Consider the following 21,292-nt stretch of genomic DNA (forward strand, 5'->3'; position numbering starts at 1 on the left):
TTAACATTTAAAAATATTTAGGTCCATTCATTTTGATGTGCAGAATAAAAAGATGTAGTCATCAAGACAAAGTGATTTATTAAATTAATCCTAAACATCAATTCAGATATTATTAACAATAAGTTTGCACTTAAATCAATGTAATCGATTCAAAATTCATGCTTCATACTCCGGATTTTTTCTAAGCACCACAAATCCCTCCATGATGGGGCTAAGAGGAATGTACTCTTCTGTAGCCAACTCAGCCCTTTCGCCATGGGCCAGCAATACTGGGGTCGTGTGAGTCTGAAAACCGGTAATGGTCTTTGGCTTGCCTGCTTGACCAACTACGTCGACAGCCTGAAAAGTTGTATAGAAATGACAAACTGCTGTAAAAGCAAAGAGAAAACTTCAACTAACCATTCCAACTCGAACTGGAACAGGCAGAGGCTGGAAATCCTCGCTAAGAGTGACAAGCATCCTTGGTGACATCGCTGCTACCAGAGTGTACAGAAGATAGTGTGATTTTCCAAGAATAACTAGAGAAATAGACAAGATTAGAGGGATTCAATCAAGGAGAGCAAGAAGTTAACTAACTGGATTTGACATCAAGGAAGCTGACAAGAGTGGCCATCAGTCCTGCCACAGCCACAGGGCTCATCAGTTGATGCCCACTGTGGTAAGGGGACAGGGTGAGGGTACCCTTGCCCAGGTGAGCCAGACCCTGAGCAATTCTAACCATAAACAGATTGTTTGGGTCTTTGGCGTGGTACTGGGCCAATTGACGAAGCATCGCAGCAAGTCTGGAATGGATTCGATTTAATTAATAGCGGAAAGTTAAGACTTTAAAACTTGTACCTTGCATTATTTGTGCCTGCACCGACCATACCCATGGCGAAGATTGCGTTGTGAGCCACTTCTGCATCACTGTCGTGCGAGAACTTGCTCAGAGTGTCCAAGATGTTGAGTTTAGGATTTGACACAGAAATCAGACCAAGGGCCAAGGGAACAGCTCTTCTAATCACAGGCTCGCAGTATCGGAGCTAGAAAAGGTCTGGAATGAAATTCAATCCACAATCTGACGCTGCTGTGCTCACCAAGTGACCAAATGTGCGGTATGCCATTTCAGCGCCAATGTCTTCTCCCATCGAAATAAGTGCAATACCAATAACTGCTATAGCTTGCCTGGCAGTCAGATCTTTCTCCTTATCCTCCTTGTCATCCTTTTTGTCATCTTTCTTGTCGTCCTTGCCCTTCCTGTCATGTTTCTTCTCTTCCTATTGTAGCATTTTTTAGTAAAGGCCAACAAATTACGTGCAAACCCAAATTATTTACAAACCTTTTCAGGTGTTTCGTAGTGCTCGCTGCAGATGTGTAGCAATTTTTGGACTTTAAGGACGTTTCCGGTGCCTGCGTACGCGCACACCTCAACCATTGTGACTGCCATCGATCTGAACGGCTCCGATATAACTCCAAGGGACTCAATGAGGACATCAGCTTGCTCTTGACGGCCCAAGTAGCACAGCCCCAATCCAAGAGGGAGGAAGCGCGCAAAAGTTTCTTTTAAATCAGCCTCAGAGCGTTCCATCAGAGTTTGCATGATGGCGTTGGTGACAGTGGAGTTGGTCGAGCCAACAGCAATCATGCCGCAAGCAAGACCGGTGACACCAATGACCTCCATGTTTGCTTTAGGGTCGCTCAGCACAGGGGTCAAGACTTTAAGCACTTGACTGCGATTTGAGCCTGCATAAGCCAGCCCAAGTCCTGAAAAGATGCATACATTCTTTAGTTATTCAATTTACATTTTTTTCTAAATCCTTATAAAAATCATTGCAAATTGAGGTAGTTCCTGTCAGCTATTTATTTGCAAACAATTCTCAATCTAAAATATGGTGACCAATGTGTGTGAACTATGCTTACCCAGGATAGAACCAAGTCTCATCACGTTACTAGTGTGCATGACGTAATCAGAGAGGAGAGCCAAGGCTGGGTCGCACTCGCTGCGCACACCACAGTTGACCATCCCACAAGCAAGCAAGGCTCCTGACTTAATGTAATCCTCAGCTGAGTACAGATACTTGTCAATCGGGGTGAGGCCTCCATCAATGTCCCAAAGGAGTAGCAATCCCAGTGAAGCAGTGGCGCTCATCATTCCTGCAATCGAATCCCCCTGTCAGCTACTTGAAAAATTAAAAACTTGATTATTCTACCATGCTCCTTGTTCTTGTAGAGCCACTTGGTACCACCATCCATCAAGAGCTTGTCTTGTCCAAATCCCGCGTTAACAAAGCCGTTGACAAAACTTGCTGCGAGATTTTGACGGGCAGAATCAACCTGGCCTCCGCCAAAAGTGGCACGCACATTCTCCAAATGCGACTTATACACATCCTCAGGCACTTTAGGTTCCATGATGTCCAGCTGAACGATTGAGTGGTTAGTTTCGCACCTATTTTATTTAACCTTTAAATAATTACCTCTCTTGCCAGGTTCAAGAAATGATGGTTGAGATGGTTGTTAGACATGATCTCAACAAGCTCCTCACTGTCTTTCACTTCACTATCATCAATCTCAAGACAAATCTGTTGCCTTCCAAGCATGTATGACAGCTGCTTTTGCATCGACCTAAATGAATTCTTTGTTATACAGCGCTATCAATCCAGAACAAAGACACTCACGGATCAGTGCATTGAATGAAGATGTTTCGGATTTTTTCCATGTCATTTAACTGCATTGCCAGAAGCATGGCTTGAGGAAGCTGGTTGAATTTCATATTCAGCTTGAGTGATGTTTCCAAGAGGATTGTGTTCTCTGGATCAGGGACATAGGGCACACAACTGAAATTTTAGGATAGTTAATTTTTCTTCCATTTTTGATTACTGTTGAAACAACAAACCTTGTAAGGTAGAGGCAAACCCTATGGTAAGCGCCCTCATCCACAAATTGTTCTAGAATATCAAGATGCTCGATTTCCATTAACAGGTCGCAAGCGTCAGCTTCAGCATTGTGAGCCATGTTGTATGGGATGATTTGTCGAACCAGAACCAACAGTCTTTCATGAGCCTGATCATCAGAGTCAGCCCAATCAGCAGCAATTTCGCCAGATAAATGCCTATTTGGTTTCACAATTAATTAACATATCATAAGCTAAAATTATGTGACTGTCATGACTGTATGAATTATATACCTGACGTATTCATGGCCCCACTCTCCAATTTGATCCTCAGATCCAAGCAGGCGGTACTTCAGGCACTCCCTAGTCTCGCTCATGGTCATCGCCAGGACAGAGATAACATCAGCACAAAACTGCTTTGTTTGAGGATCCTGAATTTTTTCGAAGACCTCTTTCAAAGTGTCAAAATGAGGCCTGAGAAATTTAAGTGGCTTAGGGACGCTTGTCATTGAAGTCGTGGACGCCCTGATCAAAGTGCGCAGACTTTCCAAAGCTGCCATGTACAGAGCTGAATTGTTTTCCTATGCGTTGGGGACAGTTTTATTTTTTTCTCCTTGTATTTTTAAGGGGGAACTTACCACCAAACGCTCCACACACATGTTTAACTCATCTTGTAAATGTTGGTCTTCTTCAGACTGGAACATTTTTCAAATTAAAATTCTGTTTCTCAAGGAATTTGCTCAAGCTTGTAACACAATTTTATGATTATATGTACATAACATTAATATAGCAGCTATAAATTAGTTTATAATTATGGAAAATAGAAATCATATCGCCAGTTCTTTCGAAAATCCAATAATGTAATCTTAAAATATGAATGGCAAAAACTTAAAACTTTTTCACATTATGTATATAATAATTATATTTAATAAATAGATAGTTAAATGAAGTACATTATACAATACATGCACAAATTAGCAAAATACCAAATTACCAGTTCATTTTTCTCTTCTTCAACTTTTTTACCAGGAGCCGGTGCTGGCGTCTCGACCTTTTTCTTCTCGGCGGCTGGCATTTTCAGACGCAATGTGATTAATCCAGGAGATAAATTTGAATTTAATCTTTCTTTTCGTCAGAAGAAAAGCAAGAAAAGGTATGAGAGTTAGTAGTGGCGATAGAATTGAAGCTTTCTGTCTGAAAACTGATTCCCGAAACACTGATGACTGGCTTGACTGTGCACTTTTGTGATGACAACACTGTAAAGGTGGCTATTCTGCACGCAGTGCTGTCAGCAAAATGGAGATATAATGCGGGAAATATTTAAAAGTTTATGGAATTTAAGATAAAAATTATTTTAAAATTATAATTGCGAATTTTCTAAAATTAATAATATTCCCTCTTGATTAATGTAAGGTAAGGGATCACTTAAGACGTGTGAGAAAATCAGGTCATTTAAAAAATCTTGCTGGCCTCATCAGTCAATGCTTTTTATTTTTTCTCTTCCGTCTCTTCCTTTAGAGAGCAATGCTTCCAAGTTAGTGGGAAGGCCAACAGAGAGCGCGCTGGTATGATATGCCGCTCCGGGTCCGAGTTGCAGTAAAAGCAAAGCACCCATCTCCCATCTCATCTTGCTGAAAAGTGTTTTGCTCTTCTTGTGTCTCCGTTCCCACGAGTGATTTGTTCGTCGAATTCGACGTACATCGCTGTCCAAACTCTTCGGACAACAACCGTAACGATGACCGTACACCCTTGTCGGACGCAGCACTAGGTGAGCTGGCCCCGGGCCCCGAAAAAGGCTCGAAAGAACCGTCACCGCCCAACTCGGGACCCCACAGACCTCATCCTGTCCCGCTTTACGTCTTGATGATTTACCCCAGAAATAGCTCCGGGTTTTGTTTATTTGCTTTCAACCTTGATTCGTTCAGAAACTTTATAAAACAGTCGTCGTCTGCGGGGTTTCGAGGCAAGAGTAGCCCCCGGGGGCATCGCACGCACGCAATCGGAGAATTCAATGACACAGTGCTTCTTTCCCATGAAAATGCTGTAGTGTTTAGTGGCGAGAAGGGCACTAGGGTCATTTTGCACTGCTACTGGATCGGATTATCGGGTGTATTTTAATTGTGTCTTGTGCACTGATTGTTTCCTGGGATTTGAGGTATTATGAAGAAAGAACTGTTATTAAAACTCATCTCATTTAATTATGAAAACGAATAGCTATTTTCACAGCATGATAAGACTGCTTCCTATGGCCTGAACAAATGAAAGATAATGAATAATTCTTTCCTCTTGAGTCACTTTTAGTGTTCGAATCAGTGACGTGTGTTGAAATACGGGAACCGGGTGTAAAATGAATCATTATTGAGTATACTAAAAGGTTCGCTTCTTGCAAGTGGGCGTGAACGATATTCAGTTTTGAATATTAAAATTATTTGTTCCCGTGGTGCCAATTAGCTGCCTTGAACTGAAATCGCTAAGCATGTTTTAGTTTGGTGGCAGCTCTAGCCTTGGTCGCTTTTTATCAAAGTTTTCAGACAGGCGAAAGTCGAGTGTCCTGGTTGTGCCTGGAAAAAGCGGGCGTTCTCGCTGATATGAGCTGTCATGCAAGAAATGCGCACAACGTAGTTTATCAACGTGCACGTCTACAGAGTTATGCAAGACTATGACAAATAATGATAGTAAAGCAACAGCTTAATAATAATTTGTTGCTCACATCATACGGAAAGGACACTCAAACGGTATAATCGAAGATTTGAATTAAAACACCTAACAATAAGTGACAACGGGAACCACCATCTAGTTATGTTCCTCTAAATGAAACGTGGAAATTGTTTATTTCCTTGCTTCTCGACACTTGTTTTTATTCAGGTTTGTGTATTAGAAATGTAAATTTTTTTCTTTCGTCAAAAACATGTTGTGAAATTTATGAAACAAATTAATGAATTTCACGCGTCTTTTTTCGCGTTTAGTGAATCAGATTTTAATGGGTTTTTTTTACAAAGTCGTATCTTGTCCTGACGATCAGCCACCCCAAAAATCGTAACCTATTTTTATTCCCTAGTAGATTGTATATAATTAGTTGTTTCGTTGTTAACATAATTTGTTTCTCACTGCTAACTCGTTTGGAGCAAAGAAACAGAGTGAAATGAATCGGAATAAAATGTAACATTTAGTTTCCATGAGAAGACACTGCATGAAGAGAGCAATAATTTAATTTGAAAATAAAAAGCTCTTTTTAAAAGCTTTCTATTCTTTATGATTGTTATCCATCGCCACTTGTGGCCGAGCTTCCACCACCGATAGTGCCTCCGTGACATAAAAATAACTCAATCGCTTGAAAGAGTACTCTTTTTATATTGCATTTGGAGGCGATCAAAGAAATGGTGGGGGCTAAAAAACTGTCCATCGAAATTATTTCCTGACTTCTACTAAAAAATCTGAATTTTGTTGACCAGGACTATTGGTGCTCGCACAGTTAGACCAGTACACACTCTTGTTTGTCCTCGGTTAATGAGTCATATGAGAGCACCAAATTGGAGGCAAAGGACGAGAGCGCGTGCGACGAATGCATGTGCCGCTCGCCTATGGCAAACGGTTTGTAATTGAGGATTTCCTGGCGCACTCGCGAAGGGTGCACTGCCTCCGCCCGCGTCTTCGCGCCGGCTATCGATCCGCCGGCTTATTTTGTATGCCACCAGGCTTCCACCAGCTTCTACTTTCTTTGATCACGGCGGTTCTCTCAAATAATTATTTGTGTTCTGCGTCCGACCACTCACTGCGGCTGGTTTATCTCAAGAAAACGAGAGCGTCTGCTCTTAAAATGCATTTCGAGACTCGAAAACTTAAAACAAAGCCCGTTCGTGTTCTAACAAGTAAGGCCGAAGTATGTACAGCTGTTGTTGGTCTTGTTTTGGCTTCTTCGTGTTGGCTTGTTTGCACGAGTAATGGATATTAATGATGGTTTAAGCAAATTGGGTGTGCAAAACGATAGCGAGACGCAAATTGGTACGTTTGAAAGTACAAAGAGAAAGGATTAAACTTAAGTTGAGTTTGTATTCTAGTTCAAATGCTAGACACTGAAGCAGGCAGTTAAATAGAGATGGAAATAGTCTTTTGGCTAATAATCAACAATAAAATCGATAATATCTCACTCTTAAAATTTTTTTTAAGTGAACATGAACTGAAGATATAACAAACTCCTGCTGCTTGCAATCAATTTAAAAGTATAAAAATTCATGTCTCTTTTCCATTCCCAAATGTTTGAAATGTTTTGTAAAATATCAAAGCCCGTAATTTTTTAGAACCGATATTGAAAATTAATATCAAAGGTCATGGTGTGACAAATTTAATGACAAAACTAATGTGTGTGTGATTTTGTTTTCCAGATAAGCGTTAAAAATGCCTCTTCCGAAGCGGCAGGTGGAGCCCATCCATGTGTCTCGCAACACCCTGCCCGGCGACATGCCGGTGCCGAGCGAGCTGGAGGCCGTCACCAACGGCACACTGGCCAACACAGTGCGCCAACTATCTAGTCTGAGCAGACATGCCGAGGACCTTTTCGGGGAGCTGCAGAAGGAGGCGGCCACGCTGGCCGCGAGGGCCACGTCGGTGCAGTCGCGAATCGACCGGCTTGCCGTCAAAGTCACGCAGCTGGACTCCGGCGGCGAGGAGGGTACGCCTGACCTTCTACCTCCTCATCATCAGCAAAAGCCCCTACGTGAGAGTCTGTGTGGTGCACGAGGTGTCCTTTCTTTGAGCACTCGCAATCTTACACCACCTTTTCTATATTCTTGCTTGGTGTTCGTTCTGATCATTTTCCTTCTAAATTCAGCAGTTTCGCAGTTTCACAGCTGTGTCTCCTCTGTTTGTACCGCTCTGTATCTAAACAATGCACCAACTCATCTTTTTTTTTACTGCATGCTTGCTTAGCTTCTGTACCGCTGTCGCCTGACACATCTCTCTTTTCTGCTATTTGCTTTGTGTAGTTGTGTATGAAGCTCATTAAGCGCCCATCAGCTTCAACCATCACCACAATCATTTAATTTTTTTACAGCTGTCGGTAGAGTAGAAACTAATTTTGATGCCAGTCTGGTTTATCTGCTGAGATGTTTTTAAATAGTCTGGTCATGCTTGAAAGTTTAAAATGAATAAATTTTCCTTTTTGCAGTGTCCTTACAAGATATGCACCTGAGAAAAGCATTCAAGAGTTCTGTCATATTCGATCAGCAAGTTGTTTCAAGAGACACCATGCCTTCAGCCATGCTGGAGCAGTACATGCAATGTGACAAGCCACCTCCATTGCAGAAACTCAATCCTTACAGGTGGGTTTACCCATTCTTATCAAGCGTTATCATTCAATGATTATCCTATAACAGAGAGGATGGCAAGGATGGACTCAAGTTCTACACAGACCCCAACTACTTCTTTGACCTCTGGAGGCAGGAAATGCTGAAGGATACTGAGAGAATGATGCACGACAGGGGAAAGAAGGTATCATCTTAGCTAGAGTTGTAGAATGCATTTAGCTAAACAAAACTTTCAGCCTCATCGTCCACGAGGAGCAGAAGGCGGCCGACAACACAAGAAACGTGTCCGCCAACCTCACAATACTCGTGAGAGGCAACGCCAGGTTGCCATGGGCCAGGGAGAGTATTTGATGCCAGAAGCCAATAGCTATCGCTCCTCCAAAGTAAGTCATATATAGTGTTTAAACAAATTTCTCATTGATATACCTTAGGCTGGCTCATACGAAGAAGATATGATTGATCAACGCCCTCCAAGACCTAGCAGTATTGAGCTGCGATCCAACTACAGTGAAAACGATCATGGTGGTGGAATGCATCCACAGCACCACATGCTTAATCAAGATAACGATCCTTATGGGTGCGTAGATTCAGCATCTAATCAAGTGCAGCGACTGATTTTCCTCTCTTATAGTCGCAGCAACTATCAGCCAGGGTACAACATGCACACCGCCATGTACATTCAGCAGCAGCAGCAACAACAGCAGCAGCAGCAACATGTTATTTATGCCAGAGGAATGAATATGCAGGACCCATACGGCCACACTGTTGACAACAGACAGTCTGTCAGGTCCAACTCTATCCCTCAAAATGGTCCAGGCACTCCTGGACAGCGGCCCTCTCAGCCACCGCCTGCTCCACCCAGCACCAACAACTCTGAATCGAAGTTAGTATTGCAATTTTTTATGCTTTACTAGATCATTTTTTAGAGGGAGATTGGCAAAGGACATTTTGATTTGTTGCAAATATCAATGTTGTTGTTTCTGATGTTTTTTTTATTCAATTAAATAAATTAAAAAATTAATTATTAATTGGTAAATATTTTCTTCCCTCACCCAAATTGCAAGTAGAAAGTTTTTAACTTACTAGATCATTTAAATCAACAGTAAAATGTCGCACAGTTGGTCATTTTTGTGGATTTTTTTAAATTTTACTCATCAATCGATTTGTTTATCTCTTTTTTGTTTGAAAGCCAAATTTGTTGTCCTTTTCATAATTTAAATTTCAAATTTAGCATTTGGCTACTTCAAATCTATGTAAATTGCAACAGCTCTCAAATAGAAAAATTAAACTTGTCTAAAATCATGACCGACTTCTTTATTCAAATAAAACCGCCACACACAATTCCAACTTGTTCTTTATTGCCCTCATTTTATTTTGTTAGCCCTATTCATACTTAATTATATCACATTTGGATTAACTGATGTAAAAAGCTATGTCAAAGCCACATTTGTATTTCATAAGAACTTCAAGCTGTTACGTTATTGAATTTTGGACTCTAAATCACCATGATATTGTGATAAACTTGTTTTAAATCATTTTTATTTTTTATTCTCATATTTTGTCAAACACATATTTCAGAGCACATGGTCATTGAGTAAAGGAAATTAAGACGCCTCTAATTAGAATTAATTGCAGGCCAACTGTTAAACTAAAATTGAACGCACATATTGTAGCACGCCAACGACTTTGTCTGCCTCTGGCACCCCAACGCGCGGCAGGAGCATGAGCGCCACTCGGGACACCCTGCCACCGCCGCCTCCACCCCCGAACGACATGGTGACCTCACCGCAGAGCAACGGCTCCATTCCGTCGCACATGCGATCGCAGATGCGCTCGTCTATGTCGCCACCACGCACAGCCTCACCGCATAACCACATGGATCACGACTACTTGCCTCCACCGCCGCCCGCCCCAGAGGAGCACAGTGCGCCTCCATCTCCACCCCCAGCGCCCTCGCCGCCTTCGGCAGCGGTGCCGCCCCCGCCGCCGCCGCCACCTCCTGCAGGTGCCTCTGAAACCGGCCTGCATCACATTATGGCCAACGGGGATGTCAACAAGGTTATCCTCAAGTCTCCCCCAAAGAAAGCTCCACCTGCACCCAAACCAGTCGACCCTCGGTCTGACCTGCTCAAAGCCATTCGCGATGGTGAGTACCGTAATGTGATCGATTATATTGTTGACTTATTGGCTCGAGTTTTACTGGGAGTCTCAAAAGGCTCAAACCAGCACTGTGCAGGTCAAAAGAAATGTTGGCCCATTGCTAACAAGGACACTCTTGAGATTTGAAGTTTTTGCTTTTCTACAAATGTACCATTAAATTTAAGTCCAGCATGGTTAAACCACTTTCAGTTCAATTTTTGATGCTGTAAAATCGCTTTGAAATCAAAACTACTTACTCTGGGGGAGCAGGCAAAGTGGTAATTTTAGTAACGAGAATATGATTTTGTTCAACTAATAAGTAACTGAAATTGTTAGAATCATCTTGTACTCAACTTGAACTTTCATAGTGGGTTCGTACAAAAGTAAGAAGTAGAATGTTATTGTGAAATCTACCTTTTGGTCCACTGCAACCCATTGTAATATGGTTTTTAACACAAGATGTATTTTTCGCTTTTACATGCTAAATTTTTAAATTTATTTATCGCCACATTATTTTCAAGAGATATCTTTGAGTGGGACTTCAAACGTGTTCACTGAAAGTGCGATCTTCTCATAAAATGAAATCATGGACACTAAAGGAAACAATATTAATAGATATTGCATAACTGGAGTGGTTGAAATGCAAACAATCTTAACGTTTCTAGCAAAAGCGGAAACTGCTCAGCGTATTTTGAAAAAAAATCTGATATGGATTTGTTATCTATGATGTATAATCATGAATGAATAACTAGTCTTAAAGGAAGTAGCTAAATTGAACTGGGACAATGACAATTGTGCACGACCAGGCCTAGAGTTTTAAAATAATTCACATTAATTCTTTCAATGTATGTAGCAAATATGCAAAACATCTAACTTGGCCAGTTTTAAAGTGACTTCTCTAAGTGGGGCTGTACAAGGCATTGTCCAATTTCACTAATGCTTCACCAACAAATACATGATTATTTTTTACTATGGAAATCTAATATCCTAGACGCGAAGCTTGAAAGTCTTGTTCAACAGTCTCAGTCGTTTCTGAGTTTGCCTAAAGTTTGTTTTAGGTAAATGAAAACGTCTCAATTTATTTACAGTATTTTTCACTAAAAAAAACCCAGCTATTTGATAAAACTCATTAGAATTAGAAGTTAAATCCACTTGTTTATTTTTTCTTATTTTATATAATTACCATCAAAGCATTTCATGAGTGTCCCATGAATCACGAGTTGACTCCTGTTAAAGATCCATAACCCATGACTTCATCAATGTAAACTTTGAAACATTTATTTTATCAACACATCAGGTCGATAAGTTGTCTTATTATTTGTTCCTTTTTTTGGGAAGCAATCGATCAGTTCAATCAGCAAACTGCAAATCCTTCCTTTAAATTGTGTTTAATTTCAAAATGTAACCATATTTTTCTTGTGATTTCCAGGTATCACCCTACGAAAGGTAGAGAAGAGTGAAATGAAAGAGGTTGAGAAGTCAAACGCACTGCATGATGTCGCCTCTATCCTGGCGCGAAGAGTTGCAGTCGAGTTTTCAGACTCAGAGTCTGGATCAGATTCGGAAGAGTCTGATGGTTGGGAGGAGGAAGGTGGGGGTACTGCTGCCAACGCAACTTAGCAGCCAAATGATGAGGAGTAACTCAAGTCAGGCTCTTTATTTGAAGCTTTTTATGTATCTGAGTTATGGACTGGTTGAGCGCATTAGTGTGTGGGCAGTGAACAGGATCGGACTCTTCACGTGGTAACTTTGACTGTGAAAGTTTGAGTTGGGCCTTCCAAGTGGATTCACGAATTAAAGCAAATTTCAAGCTTTGGAAAAGCACTGCATTTTTCATATACACACATTCCTAACTCGCATAGGAATTGTAATTAACTGATATTGTTTATATATTGCTGGAGAGAATCAAAACCCGCGTATTGATTTATTTATTAAAGGAGTGCATGTAAAAAAATTGTGTAACACTTGCGAAATGCACTGTATGATCCAAAAACGTTTAGATGTATTGCCTCAATAGTTGTTATTTTTACTTTGTCCGAAATTAACCATCTAGCGTCCTGAGCAATATTTTAATTTAAAGTGTATTTTATCGAAGCTCAAAATCCAAACTTGCGCCAAAATAATTTAGTAAGAAGTCAAAGTTACCGTGCTTGGGCTGCGGACTTAGACAGAGGTACAAGTCGTGGTCGAGGGATGGAATTATGAAAGGTGTGCCGGAAGTCTTGGAACTTTTTTTATTTAATCAACATAATCCGTGAACAAGTGTTGGAAAATGCTTTTGCAATATGTATCACTATCGACAAGTCTAACTGTAAGAGATATCCCATTTGCTATCCTGATCTGAAATAAATAAACAGTTTTTCTGCATGTTTAGTGAACGTAACGTGTATTATTCTAAAAATAGGACACCAGCTTCGCCAATTAAATTTCACAGCAACATTAATGACAATAATGGAGCCAATTTTTTCATTCCAATTGCGCTGAATTGACAGAAATGATTTAATTGTGCGATAAGAATTAGACGCTTGCACGCGACCATACTGTTACTCAAACATTTTGGCGGGTGTGTGACACTCCAGTGCACTTGTCTTTGTATGATTCAACGGTGTGCAGGTGGTTTGGCCTCAACATCCTCAATGCGTGGCTTACGATGAATGTGCAAGTGATGGTCAACTGCTGCATCATAGTCAACTCGGCCACAATCTGCTTCTCGCCGATTTCCGTTACCATCCCAACAACGTCTGGACAAACGTTCCAGTTCAATCCAAATTTATCTGTACAGTTCGTGGCACCCTTGTTTCAAACCACCACGTCGACCACAACAGCACGGCCCAACAGAAAAAACTCGAAAAACCCAAACCCGAATCGCAACAGGGTGGACAGTGACAATTTTTGGGTCCGGCTAAATAACAGGTAATTTCCTTGATTTCATTTTTTTTATCCTTCGTAACTAACTATCTGTAATCTATAAAAATTTCCTAATTTCCGTTTCACTTTTTTTTGTTATAATGATTTAATTAATATCTGAAATAATTAAATTATTTATCTTTTTAAACCAATTTTTATTTGAAATGTGTTTCAGGTTGCTTATAATGAGGCAAAATGCTTTATTAAACAGCGCGAGGTTCCGCACTGGATTAAGTCAACTGATTCCAAATCAGCCATTATGGGTGTGAAACTGTTGCGTTTTTAGCGTTAATAGTGCTCATGAACTCATCCATTCTTCAGCAGTTCACCACAGATGAACAGATATTTCGTGTGATTTAAATAAAAAATCTCGATATATATTTTGATATATACTTGGAAGGTATTTATTTAACGCTCCTTGGAAAAAATAATTGATAATTATATACAAAAGGATTTGAATTTCACGAATTTCATGTTGAATAATAAGTAATAAAATATAAGAGCAAATTTGAATAGCTTGTTATGCTCATCGCATGCAATAATTTTTTTAACAAAGTTTTAAAGCGGCACAAGCTCTATATTAATCACGGATTCACTGTTTACCAGCTGCTCGAGCCACTTCAAATTTTGGAAACATTTCATAATTATTTCTTAAATACAAATGATTTATATATGATTTTGGCAATTTTTTCCGACCTCAAATTAGAATTTTACGAATTATGCTTGGATATTATATAATATTGTGTGTGATAAAATTATTTCACATTTTCCTCGCTTCCTTTGGCACTCAACAGATGGTGCAGAAGTTCCCAATGCCTTTCATCGCCAGTCTCCTCTCCTTAATGCACTCTCTGGGGCAATTTGAGCACTTTTTCCTATCAGTAAAACGAAAACAACTGCTTCAAATAACATAAATTTTGTGCTAAATATTAAGTTGCAAAATAAATCAGACACCGGCACAACATTGACCAGAACCATTACGGCGCTTATTGGTTACGTATGTATGTATTATGATTTGATAAATCCATTTTTACATGAAAAAGTTATTAAATTATAAAATATGTAGAAATCATCACGGTAAAACAGCAAAGGCAAGCACGCAGAGACTGAGGATGTCCACTCCTTTCATCATGTCATAGATGGCACAAGAGGCTGATTAATTTACATTTGGAGCTACCGCTGGTTCAACAGAACAAGGAAAAGCACTGCTCTCTTTAAACATCAGGGCATAATATTACAACGGACGCGAAATATCTGTCAAAGAGTCAAGATGGGAGAAAAGCTATTAAACGAGTATTTAAATGCGGTGTATGAAGCGGCTGAAAACGACCAGGGCGAGACCCTGGCCCAACTGATCTCGCTGCAGAACTTGAGATGGTTTGTCCGCTCCAGGGCGGCGATCAACGAAGGCGCTATAGACTCATACCTATCGCAGCCATTAAGCGAAATTGTGTTGAGCCATATGCAGGCGGCCAACAGCATCCACGACAACGACTGGCTGAAGGCGTTCGAGCACCAATGCGGCGTGGTCGCCGCCATCACCAAGTGGCTGCAGCTGCAGAAGGACGAAAACTGGAGTCTGCCGGTGATGCACACAGCGTGCGTCGAGCTGCGGCTGCTCGCCTTGCAGGCTGAGAGGATACAGAAGAAGTCTCACTCGGTGTCGCACGTCGAGTGCCTGGAGAAGGCCGCCGAGAGTCTGATGGGCTGCTTCCGCATCTGCGCTTCAGACAACAGGTCATCCGAGGAGATGACCAAGCGCTGGGGCATGCTGGCGCTCATCAATCAACTCTTCAAAGTGTACTTCCGCATCAATAAGCTGAACTTGTGTAAACCACTCATCAGGGCCATAGAAGGCTCACCTTTCAAGGAGGACTTCAGCTTGAGCCAGCAGGTAATATTTGGATTTAGTTCTAGAGGTTTCAGCCGCATAATTTTTGGCAGTAGCTGGATGAACCGGCTGCAGCCAAATTTTAGCCTGGTCACTTAGCATTTTTTACGCTTATTCAAGTTTGATTTAGAGATAATCCAGAATAAATCAAATAATAATTTATTTTCATATTTTTTCACCTATTGTAATCTTAACCGTCTTACCTTTTTAATTTGAGCTTGAGCGAGCTCTTGAAAGTTTGATTAAGCATCAGGACCATTCTGGGCCCTCTGGGGAAATTATCAAACAACTTAGTTGATATCTAAATTTACAAAACTTTGTACTCTATAATTGAATCTTTATTTATTCTTCCAACCAGTCATGCACAGTTTAAAAATCACTTAAAATAATAATGTTTATGGCCATACTACTAAAGTTACGTAGGGAAGAATGGGCTGCAGACACTAGCATTGCCGCAAAAACGATTGACTACAAATTTAATGTCATCTCACGCCGCGCTGAGCACTATTTTAAAATCAAACAAAGTTGCGGTTTTCTTCAAAGAATCTTAATATTAACGAAAACTATTTGTGTTCCCAGGTCACCTTCCGTTACTACACTGGTAGGAAGGCAATGTTCGACAGTGAGTTTCGGCAAGCAGAGGCTTACCTCGAGTACTCGTTCCAGCACTGCCATGTGCAGAGCCGAAAGAACAAGCGCCGCATCCTCATCTATCTGATTCCGGTGAAGATGCTGCTGGGATACATGCCGAAGAGGGCGCTGCTCGAAAAGTACGACCTGATGGCCTTCTGGCCCGCTGCCCAGGCCATTCGCGAGGGTAACTCAAACGGCCTGAGCCGAGCCATTGAGAAGAACGAGGCGTTCTTCATCAAGAACGGAGTCTACATCATGCTCGAGAAGCTGCGCATGATCGCCTTCAGGAATTTGTTCAAGAAAGTGTACCACATTTTGAACACGCACCAGATAGACATTCAGGCATTGAACGTGGCTCTCAAGTGTTCTGGCGTCACAGACGCCGACGTGGACGAAACACAGTGTTTGGTGGCCAATTTGATCAATGACAACAAAATCAAAGGATACATTTCCCACCAGCACAACAAACTGGTTGTCAGCAAGCAAAACCCGTTTCCTGCCTTGCACACTGTCGCATAAATATAAAATTTGTGTTAAAATATATTTCTTAAAATGGTACAAAACCATGTTATTTTCTTCTCTCTATTCTGCCTCCTAGCGTTCATTTAAACAGGCGACAAATAATCAGGTACAATTCATATTTTTGGATAACAAGTCTATAAATATTAATTTTTACGATTATAGACTTGGGAATTCTTGTTGATTATTTTCAATGCTCCATTAATCACAACTGGAACAATGAAAACGTATTCGCTCCTTGACAATTTATGAAATTTTGATATCCAAATGGCATCTTATTTTTTTGACTCATAAACGTTCTCGTCAAACCACTAATACTAAATAAATAATAAATTACCCCGTAAATGATAAAAAGAGACTTGATCATAATTGTGAACGACAGTTTAAGAAGCCAAGAAGACCATACCATTAATTATTTTGGTCCGTAAAGTCGATAGAAATAACGTCCCACTCAATCTCAAATCTTTTTCGGTTTAAAATTAATAGTTGGGAGTCTTCGCGGCAATGTCAAACATTGGTGGCCATTTTTCGTTACGCTTGGCATGAACAAAAGAATTTCCAATAGTCTGTAATAACTGCGAAATTTTGATTTTTGACTTTATTGCGCATTAAAACTGATAGGGCGGAGAGTAATTTGGTCTGTCAATTGAACATCTGTCAAATACAGTCGTAGCGGGCGCATTATTCAAATTGCCAAATTAATAAATTTGTTGCTCAATACTAACAAACTTTAAAACGCCGGCGTCAACTATATTTTAAAATTCTTGATACTCCTTGCCAATTCAAAGAGAAACCATTATCCTATTCTACACATTATATTACATTTATTAAAAACTAGTTCTTGAAAATTATAACCTTTCAGCTTTTTGCTTAATATACAGGCGTTTTGAAAAGGCAACCCTTGACCATGACCACCATTTGCATAGTTTGAATTTGAAAGCTCGTTCATCACGGTGACTGCGGCTGCTGGGTGCTCATCTGTCGATATCCGACAAGCCATTTATCACCAGCGGCTTTCTTTAAAGACGCGTCAAATAAGAGCCAGTAGGCAGAGTTGGCTGCATTTTGAAGCGTGCCCATACATATTAGTGGCCGGTCCAACAATCTGCGCGCGGGTGCCACTTTGCTCGGCGGCGGCGGCGAAGAGGAGGCCACCTTGCACTTGCTCGCCTCCTCTTATCTCTTGTACACACTTCTGTGCACAGCAGGCAACCGGAGAACTACTTACTTAGCCTCTCAAGCTGTTAATCACAGAGCAAGAGAGAAAGGCTGAGTGTGCTCTCTTGCACGGGGATGCTTTCTTCTTATCGTCCCCCTATTCTTCCCTCTGCACGCTCAACTTTCAGAATTAAAAATTGACCAAGCAGCGCACAAATCATGTCAAGCCTGTTTTGCGTGTGCGATTGCAGGGTTGGAACGACCGAGATGCCGTTTCAATTATCACACGGCTCTCGCAACGTTATCTTTACTGGAAATAATTTTGTTGCGGTAACATCAACATTTTGATCAGCCGGTGAGTCGATGGTGAACGAAATTAGTTAGTTGACTGCTTTGATCGGAGGGCGATGTGGGAAGCGCGCATTAGCGTAATGAGGAAGGCTTTTTCGTGGTTGTCGAGCAAGAGATTTGCGACACGCGACATTATTAGGCTGAACGTGATTGATGGTGGTGATGGCTTAAATTTGCTGGCAACGAAAATCCGCTGTTCATCTCCCCATGTGAATTAGGCAAATTAAATAATATGCAGAAAAAGAAAAAAATCCAATAAGATGTCAAATAAAGTTATATGTTTGTTTATTCTAACAGTTAGTCCTAATTACATTAATGCATCACAGTCTACGTGAGATTGAAAAAGCATGTTAGAAACAGCGGCGAGGAAAAGGGTTGACTCAGGTAAACAAGTGAGCCCAGACCCCAGACTAGTAAAACGCAAAAATCAAATCTTGCCGTAAATCCACTAGCCGATATATTGGAAGCGGCTGAATTGAATCATTTTAGAAAAGATTTGTGATTCAAGTAGAAAATAAAAAACGAGCACACGTTAGTCTGCGCCAGGTCTGCATCCTCGTTTGTAAATAATTATTGTTTTATTGAATGTCTTTAGCCAACCTGCGCAGCACATTCGACGCGCAGGTTGCATAATCCTCGTTAAACCGAGGCGCTTTCCTTATCAAACTCGTTTCAAACATTTCGAGCTCATTGTTGGTGTAGAGTCGCAGACACAAATCAAAGAGGCAGAGAGAGCTCATAAATTTTATACCGAAAATCCTTCAATCCCAGCGAAATCTTCGGCAAGAACTTTTGAAGAACTCGTGCCTGCAAGATCAGCTGCGGGCGAAAAGGAAGAGAGGAATTTTTGGTGCGCGGCTCAGTGAAAGAAGAAAAGGGATCAAAGTCATCGGAGCTCGGAGCTGGCTTTGGTGCTGTGTGTCTTTTCCTGTTGTTTCGTAATCAAAAAGGCGAGAGTGGAATTAGAAAAGCCAAAAGAGCGGGGGTGATTTTACTGATTGTGGTAGGGCGGAGGGTGGATCGGGGCTGGGTGGGTCGGTTTTGAGGCAGGCGTGTCGGCGCTTCATCACCCTGTCTATTCAGCACCTTATTGGAGTCCTTGTGTCCGAATTAGTGGGCTATTGTGCCAAAAGTCTCGCTTGCTCTCTCAAAATCCGAAGAGGAGAGACGCCCGTTGCCGCCGCCGCCGCAGCAGCATGCCGTGATTTTTGACTGCTGCCGCTGGCGAAGCAAAGATGTCAGCCGGGGATTATTTTTGGAAATTTTATTAAAGCCACCACCACATCACTTGATCGAGTTGAACAGCGAAAGGAAGTGATGGGGCTTGTGGAAAAGATTTCGCAGAAAAGACGCTTTGGCATGTTTTGCTCGGCAAAAGTGTAGTGATGGAATGGGATGAGTTATGTAAGCAGACACCCGGGGAGATTATGTCTGTTTAAAATACGTTGACAGTCAGAATAGCGTCGAGAGGGCCTATAAAATCCAGTTTATGAAAGGAATATTATTATAAAATTTTAAATTATGAAATATTAAGTAAGGAACCATTTTTATTAAAGAAAAGTTTTTCAGTGGCTGCATGAAGATGCAGGCTTTCGTCAGTTTTGCGGCATGTAAGCATGGTATTATTTTATCATTTAATTATATTTATTTTTGGCTCTTCTTGCCCGATTTTTTCATGCAAACTGAAGCAACCATTGTAAAATCAATATTTACTTTTAAATTATTAACATCTAACTTAAAAAAATCATGCAATGCAAATCACATTTTAACTATAACGAGAAGAAAGTCAATAGTAATTTTAATTTATCTTCATAGTGTCATCGTTGAGTGAAGTTTTCATCAAAAGCTACATATTTTTATCGATTAATTCGAGAAACTTGAAATTGACAGAATAAAAACTATTTAATTCAAGCTGAAAGGTTGGCTGAAAATATTCTGCAACTTGATTTGCTAGCCGTGGAAATCAATAGCCTTCAACCACTCAATGAGGTTAAAACTGGAATGAATTCTGCGAATCTCGTCATTTACCCTCCCAGTGAATATTTATCTCGCATATTTCACAAGCGAAATCCCGGTTTTAGCCAGCCCCCGTATTTTTAAAAATGAATTGAAGGCGTGTGAAGGGATTCAATATCATTTGTGTTTTAATTAAGTTTTAAACTGCCCATATTTTGATTATTTTCCTTCAATTGTACTGTGTCGTCGTTGCTGCGATCAGAACAAACGTAATGCTTGGTGAAAAGAACGCGAGAATGTGTACTAAGCATGCATTCTCCTCGCAACACAGGCCATAATTTTCCTGCTGCAAAAGAGGTGTATGTGGGATTCGTTGAGCCACACGGAATTCCTCTGCTTGTTTGAGCCTTCCTAGTCAGCATCAGTCGGTACAGAAATTGGTCAACAAAGCCCTAAGGGTGTCTGCGCGGCGCAGTTATGATGACCTCTTCAATCCATGAAAAATCAGAGGAGAGCTCTTTGTGTGGTCTCTCGCGAGGCTAGTTACTATAAAATATAGCCTGGATTCGTGAGGCAACGGGCAGGAGAGACGACTTTCGGCTCCAATTCGTCCCTAGGGATATGCTGGAGGAAAAGAAATGTCCGTAAATGCCACTTTTTTTGCGAAAAGCAAAAGAGGTTCCTCTCATTTGGAATTTTCCGCGTCAATAATTTCAGTGTCTTTGTGAAGCGGGCGGCATTCTCAAAGAGGCTTACAATGCCTCCACGGACGAATGCAGTTCAAGCGAAAAGTCTCATTTGAAAATTTAAATTGGCCTCTCTATATGCTGCTTTGCATGAGTTTTAGAGAGAACCTTAATTTTAGGAGGGCTCCTAGATGTAGACTCAGGTTTAGAGTCAAATTAAATACGGCTGTGTTCGTATAAATTCACACAAGAATTAACATTGCTCTCGAGTGGTTCCCTCATTTTGTGACAAATTTTCTCAGCTCGCTTACTTGCCGAGATTAAAGCGATAAAGAATCAAATTGTGGCGCCTGACTGCAGGTCATAACACACACGACATAATTTTTTACTTGGGAGCTGGCGGTGCTCATGTGGGCTGTGGCGGTCAGCGGCGTGTCGAGCAGCGCGCGCGGAGACGCTGATAAATCAATTTGTCGATGGGCTCCTTGCTCTGCAATCACACCACATGTTGAATAAAAAGAGCGGCGAGTGCATTAAAAGCACCGGGGCTTGAGTTATCGGCTCTTGGTGACACGGCCAGATGGAAAAGCGCCCCCGAACACCCCCGCAGGCATGGTCGCCCGGCACAGAGAAATGGTTTGTGAAATAATGCGCTGAAAAATATCGTCGCGGCATATTCAATTGCATGTGCGCCTTCGCCAAGACAATTTATCGTCACGTGTGTAGGTGAACTAATCATTAGCTGTCCCCGTTCTTGCATTTCACCGACGGCTTTTGGCCCCTCGCAAGGAGGTTTGCCATAATTCCCGCGCCCCCTGACAAATCAATCCCACCACTTGGAGAAATTTCTTTTTCACATGCTACTGCATGACACAAACGC

At 41.1% G+C, this 21,292-nt stretch overlaps 3 protein-coding genes across 5 annotated transcripts; 2 read left to right on the forward strand and 1 right to left on the reverse strand.

The window, feature by feature from the left end:
• Positions 1 to 61: 61 nt before the first annotated feature.
• Rpn1 (regulatory particle non-ATPase 1) lies at positions 62 to 4,135 on the reverse strand. The gene is made up of 14 exons (XM_065482294.1): positions 3,864 to 4,135; positions 3,508 to 3,564; positions 3,164 to 3,450; positions 2,873 to 3,088; positions 2,655 to 2,813; positions 2,454 to 2,601; positions 2,190 to 2,397; positions 1,900 to 2,133; positions 1,319 to 1,743; positions 1,077 to 1,256; positions 838 to 1,022; positions 577 to 782; positions 400 to 518; positions 62 to 339 (listed from the first exon to the last, which is right to left on the reverse strand). The coding sequence occupies exons 1-14, from the start codon at positions 3,942 to 3,944 to the stop codon at positions 157 to 159; spliced, it is 2,688 nt and encodes an 895-aa protein (XP_065338366.1). The 5' UTR covers positions 3,945 to 4,135; the 3' UTR covers positions 62 to 156.
• A 294-nt stretch (positions 4,136 to 4,429) lies between these two features.
• Positions 4,430 to 12,689, forward strand: SCAR (wiskott-Aldrich syndrome protein family member 3 SCAR). Of its 3 annotated transcripts, none has more exons than XM_065483378.1 (9): positions 4,430 to 4,637; positions 7,252 to 7,607; positions 8,034 to 8,187; positions 8,242 to 8,356; positions 8,409 to 8,555; positions 8,604 to 8,749; positions 8,804 to 9,055; positions 9,846 to 10,318; positions 11,741 to 12,689. In XM_065483378.1, the coding sequence occupies exons 2-9, from the start codon at positions 7,265 to 7,267 to the stop codon at positions 11,929 to 11,931; spliced, it is 1,821 nt and encodes a 606-aa protein (XP_065339450.1). In that variant the 5' UTR covers positions 4,430 to 4,637; positions 7,252 to 7,264; the 3' UTR covers positions 11,932 to 12,689. The 3 variants fall into 3 exon arrangements, with proteins under 3 accessions (XP_065339450.1, XP_065339451.1, XP_065339452.1); XM_065483379.1 differs by having other exon boundaries at positions 4,431 to 4,637; positions 7,252 to 7,583; XM_065483380.1 differs by having other exon boundaries at positions 4,431 to 4,637; positions 7,252 to 7,538.
• A 1,375-nt stretch (positions 12,690 to 14,064) lies between these two features.
• On the forward strand, positions 14,065 to 16,305 carry PCID2 (PCI domain-containing protein 2). Its single transcript, XM_065485260.1, has 3 exons — positions 14,065 to 14,219; positions 14,285 to 15,112; positions 15,689 to 16,305. Exons 2-3 carry the CDS (start codon positions 14,489 to 14,491, stop codon positions 16,259 to 16,261), a joined length of 1,197 nt encoding a protein of 398 aa, XP_065341332.1. The 5' UTR covers positions 14,065 to 14,219; positions 14,285 to 14,488; the 3' UTR covers positions 16,262 to 16,305.
• The last annotated feature ends 4,987 nt before the right edge of the window (positions 16,306 to 21,292 follow it).

This window comes from Cloeon dipterum, chromosome 3 (assembly GCF_949628265.1).
Source record: "Cloeon dipterum chromosome 3, ieCloDipt1.1, whole genome shotgun sequence".
In the NCBI taxonomy this organism is placed as follows: Eukaryota; Metazoa; Arthropoda; class Insecta; order Ephemeroptera; family Baetidae; genus Cloeon; species Cloeon dipterum.

What these genes read in the sequence shown, in the direction of transcription:
- Rpn1 (XM_065482294.1), bottom strand. Translation starts at nt 3,944, where the DNA reads ATGCCAGCCGCCGAGAAGAAAAAGGTCGAGACGCCAGCACCGGCTCCT. An exon ending in TTCATTCAATGCACTGATCC is followed by an intron (nt 2,602 to 2,654) that starts GTGAGTGTCTTT and finishes GAATTCATTTAG; the next exon opens with GTCGATGCAAAAGCAGCTGT. An exon ending in ACTACGAAACACCTGAAAAG is followed by an intron (nt 1,257 to 1,318) that starts GTTTGTAAATAA and finishes ATGCTACAATAG; the next exon opens with GAAGAGAAGAAACATGACAG.
- SCAR (XM_065483378.1), top strand. Translation starts at nt 7,265, where the DNA reads ATGCCTCTTCCGAAGCGGCAGGTGGAGCCCATCCATGTGTCTCGCAAC. An exon ending in ATAGCTATCGCTCCTCCAAA is followed by an intron (nt 8,556 to 8,603) that starts GTAAGTCATATA and finishes GATATACCTTAG; the next exon opens with GCTGGCTCATACGAAGAAGA. An exon ending in CAAGATAACGATCCTTATGG is followed by an intron (nt 8,750 to 8,803) that starts GTGCGTAGATTC and finishes CCTCTCTTATAG; the next exon opens with TCGCAGCAACTATCAGCCAG.
- PCID2 (XM_065485260.1), top strand. Translation starts at nt 14,489, where the DNA reads ATGGGAGAAAAGCTATTAAACGAGTATTTAAATGCGGTGTATGAAGCG. An exon ending in ACTTCAGCTTGAGCCAGCAG is followed by an intron (nt 15,113 to 15,688) that starts GTAATATTTGGA and finishes TTGTGTTCCCAG; the next exon opens with GTCACCTTCCGTTACTACAC.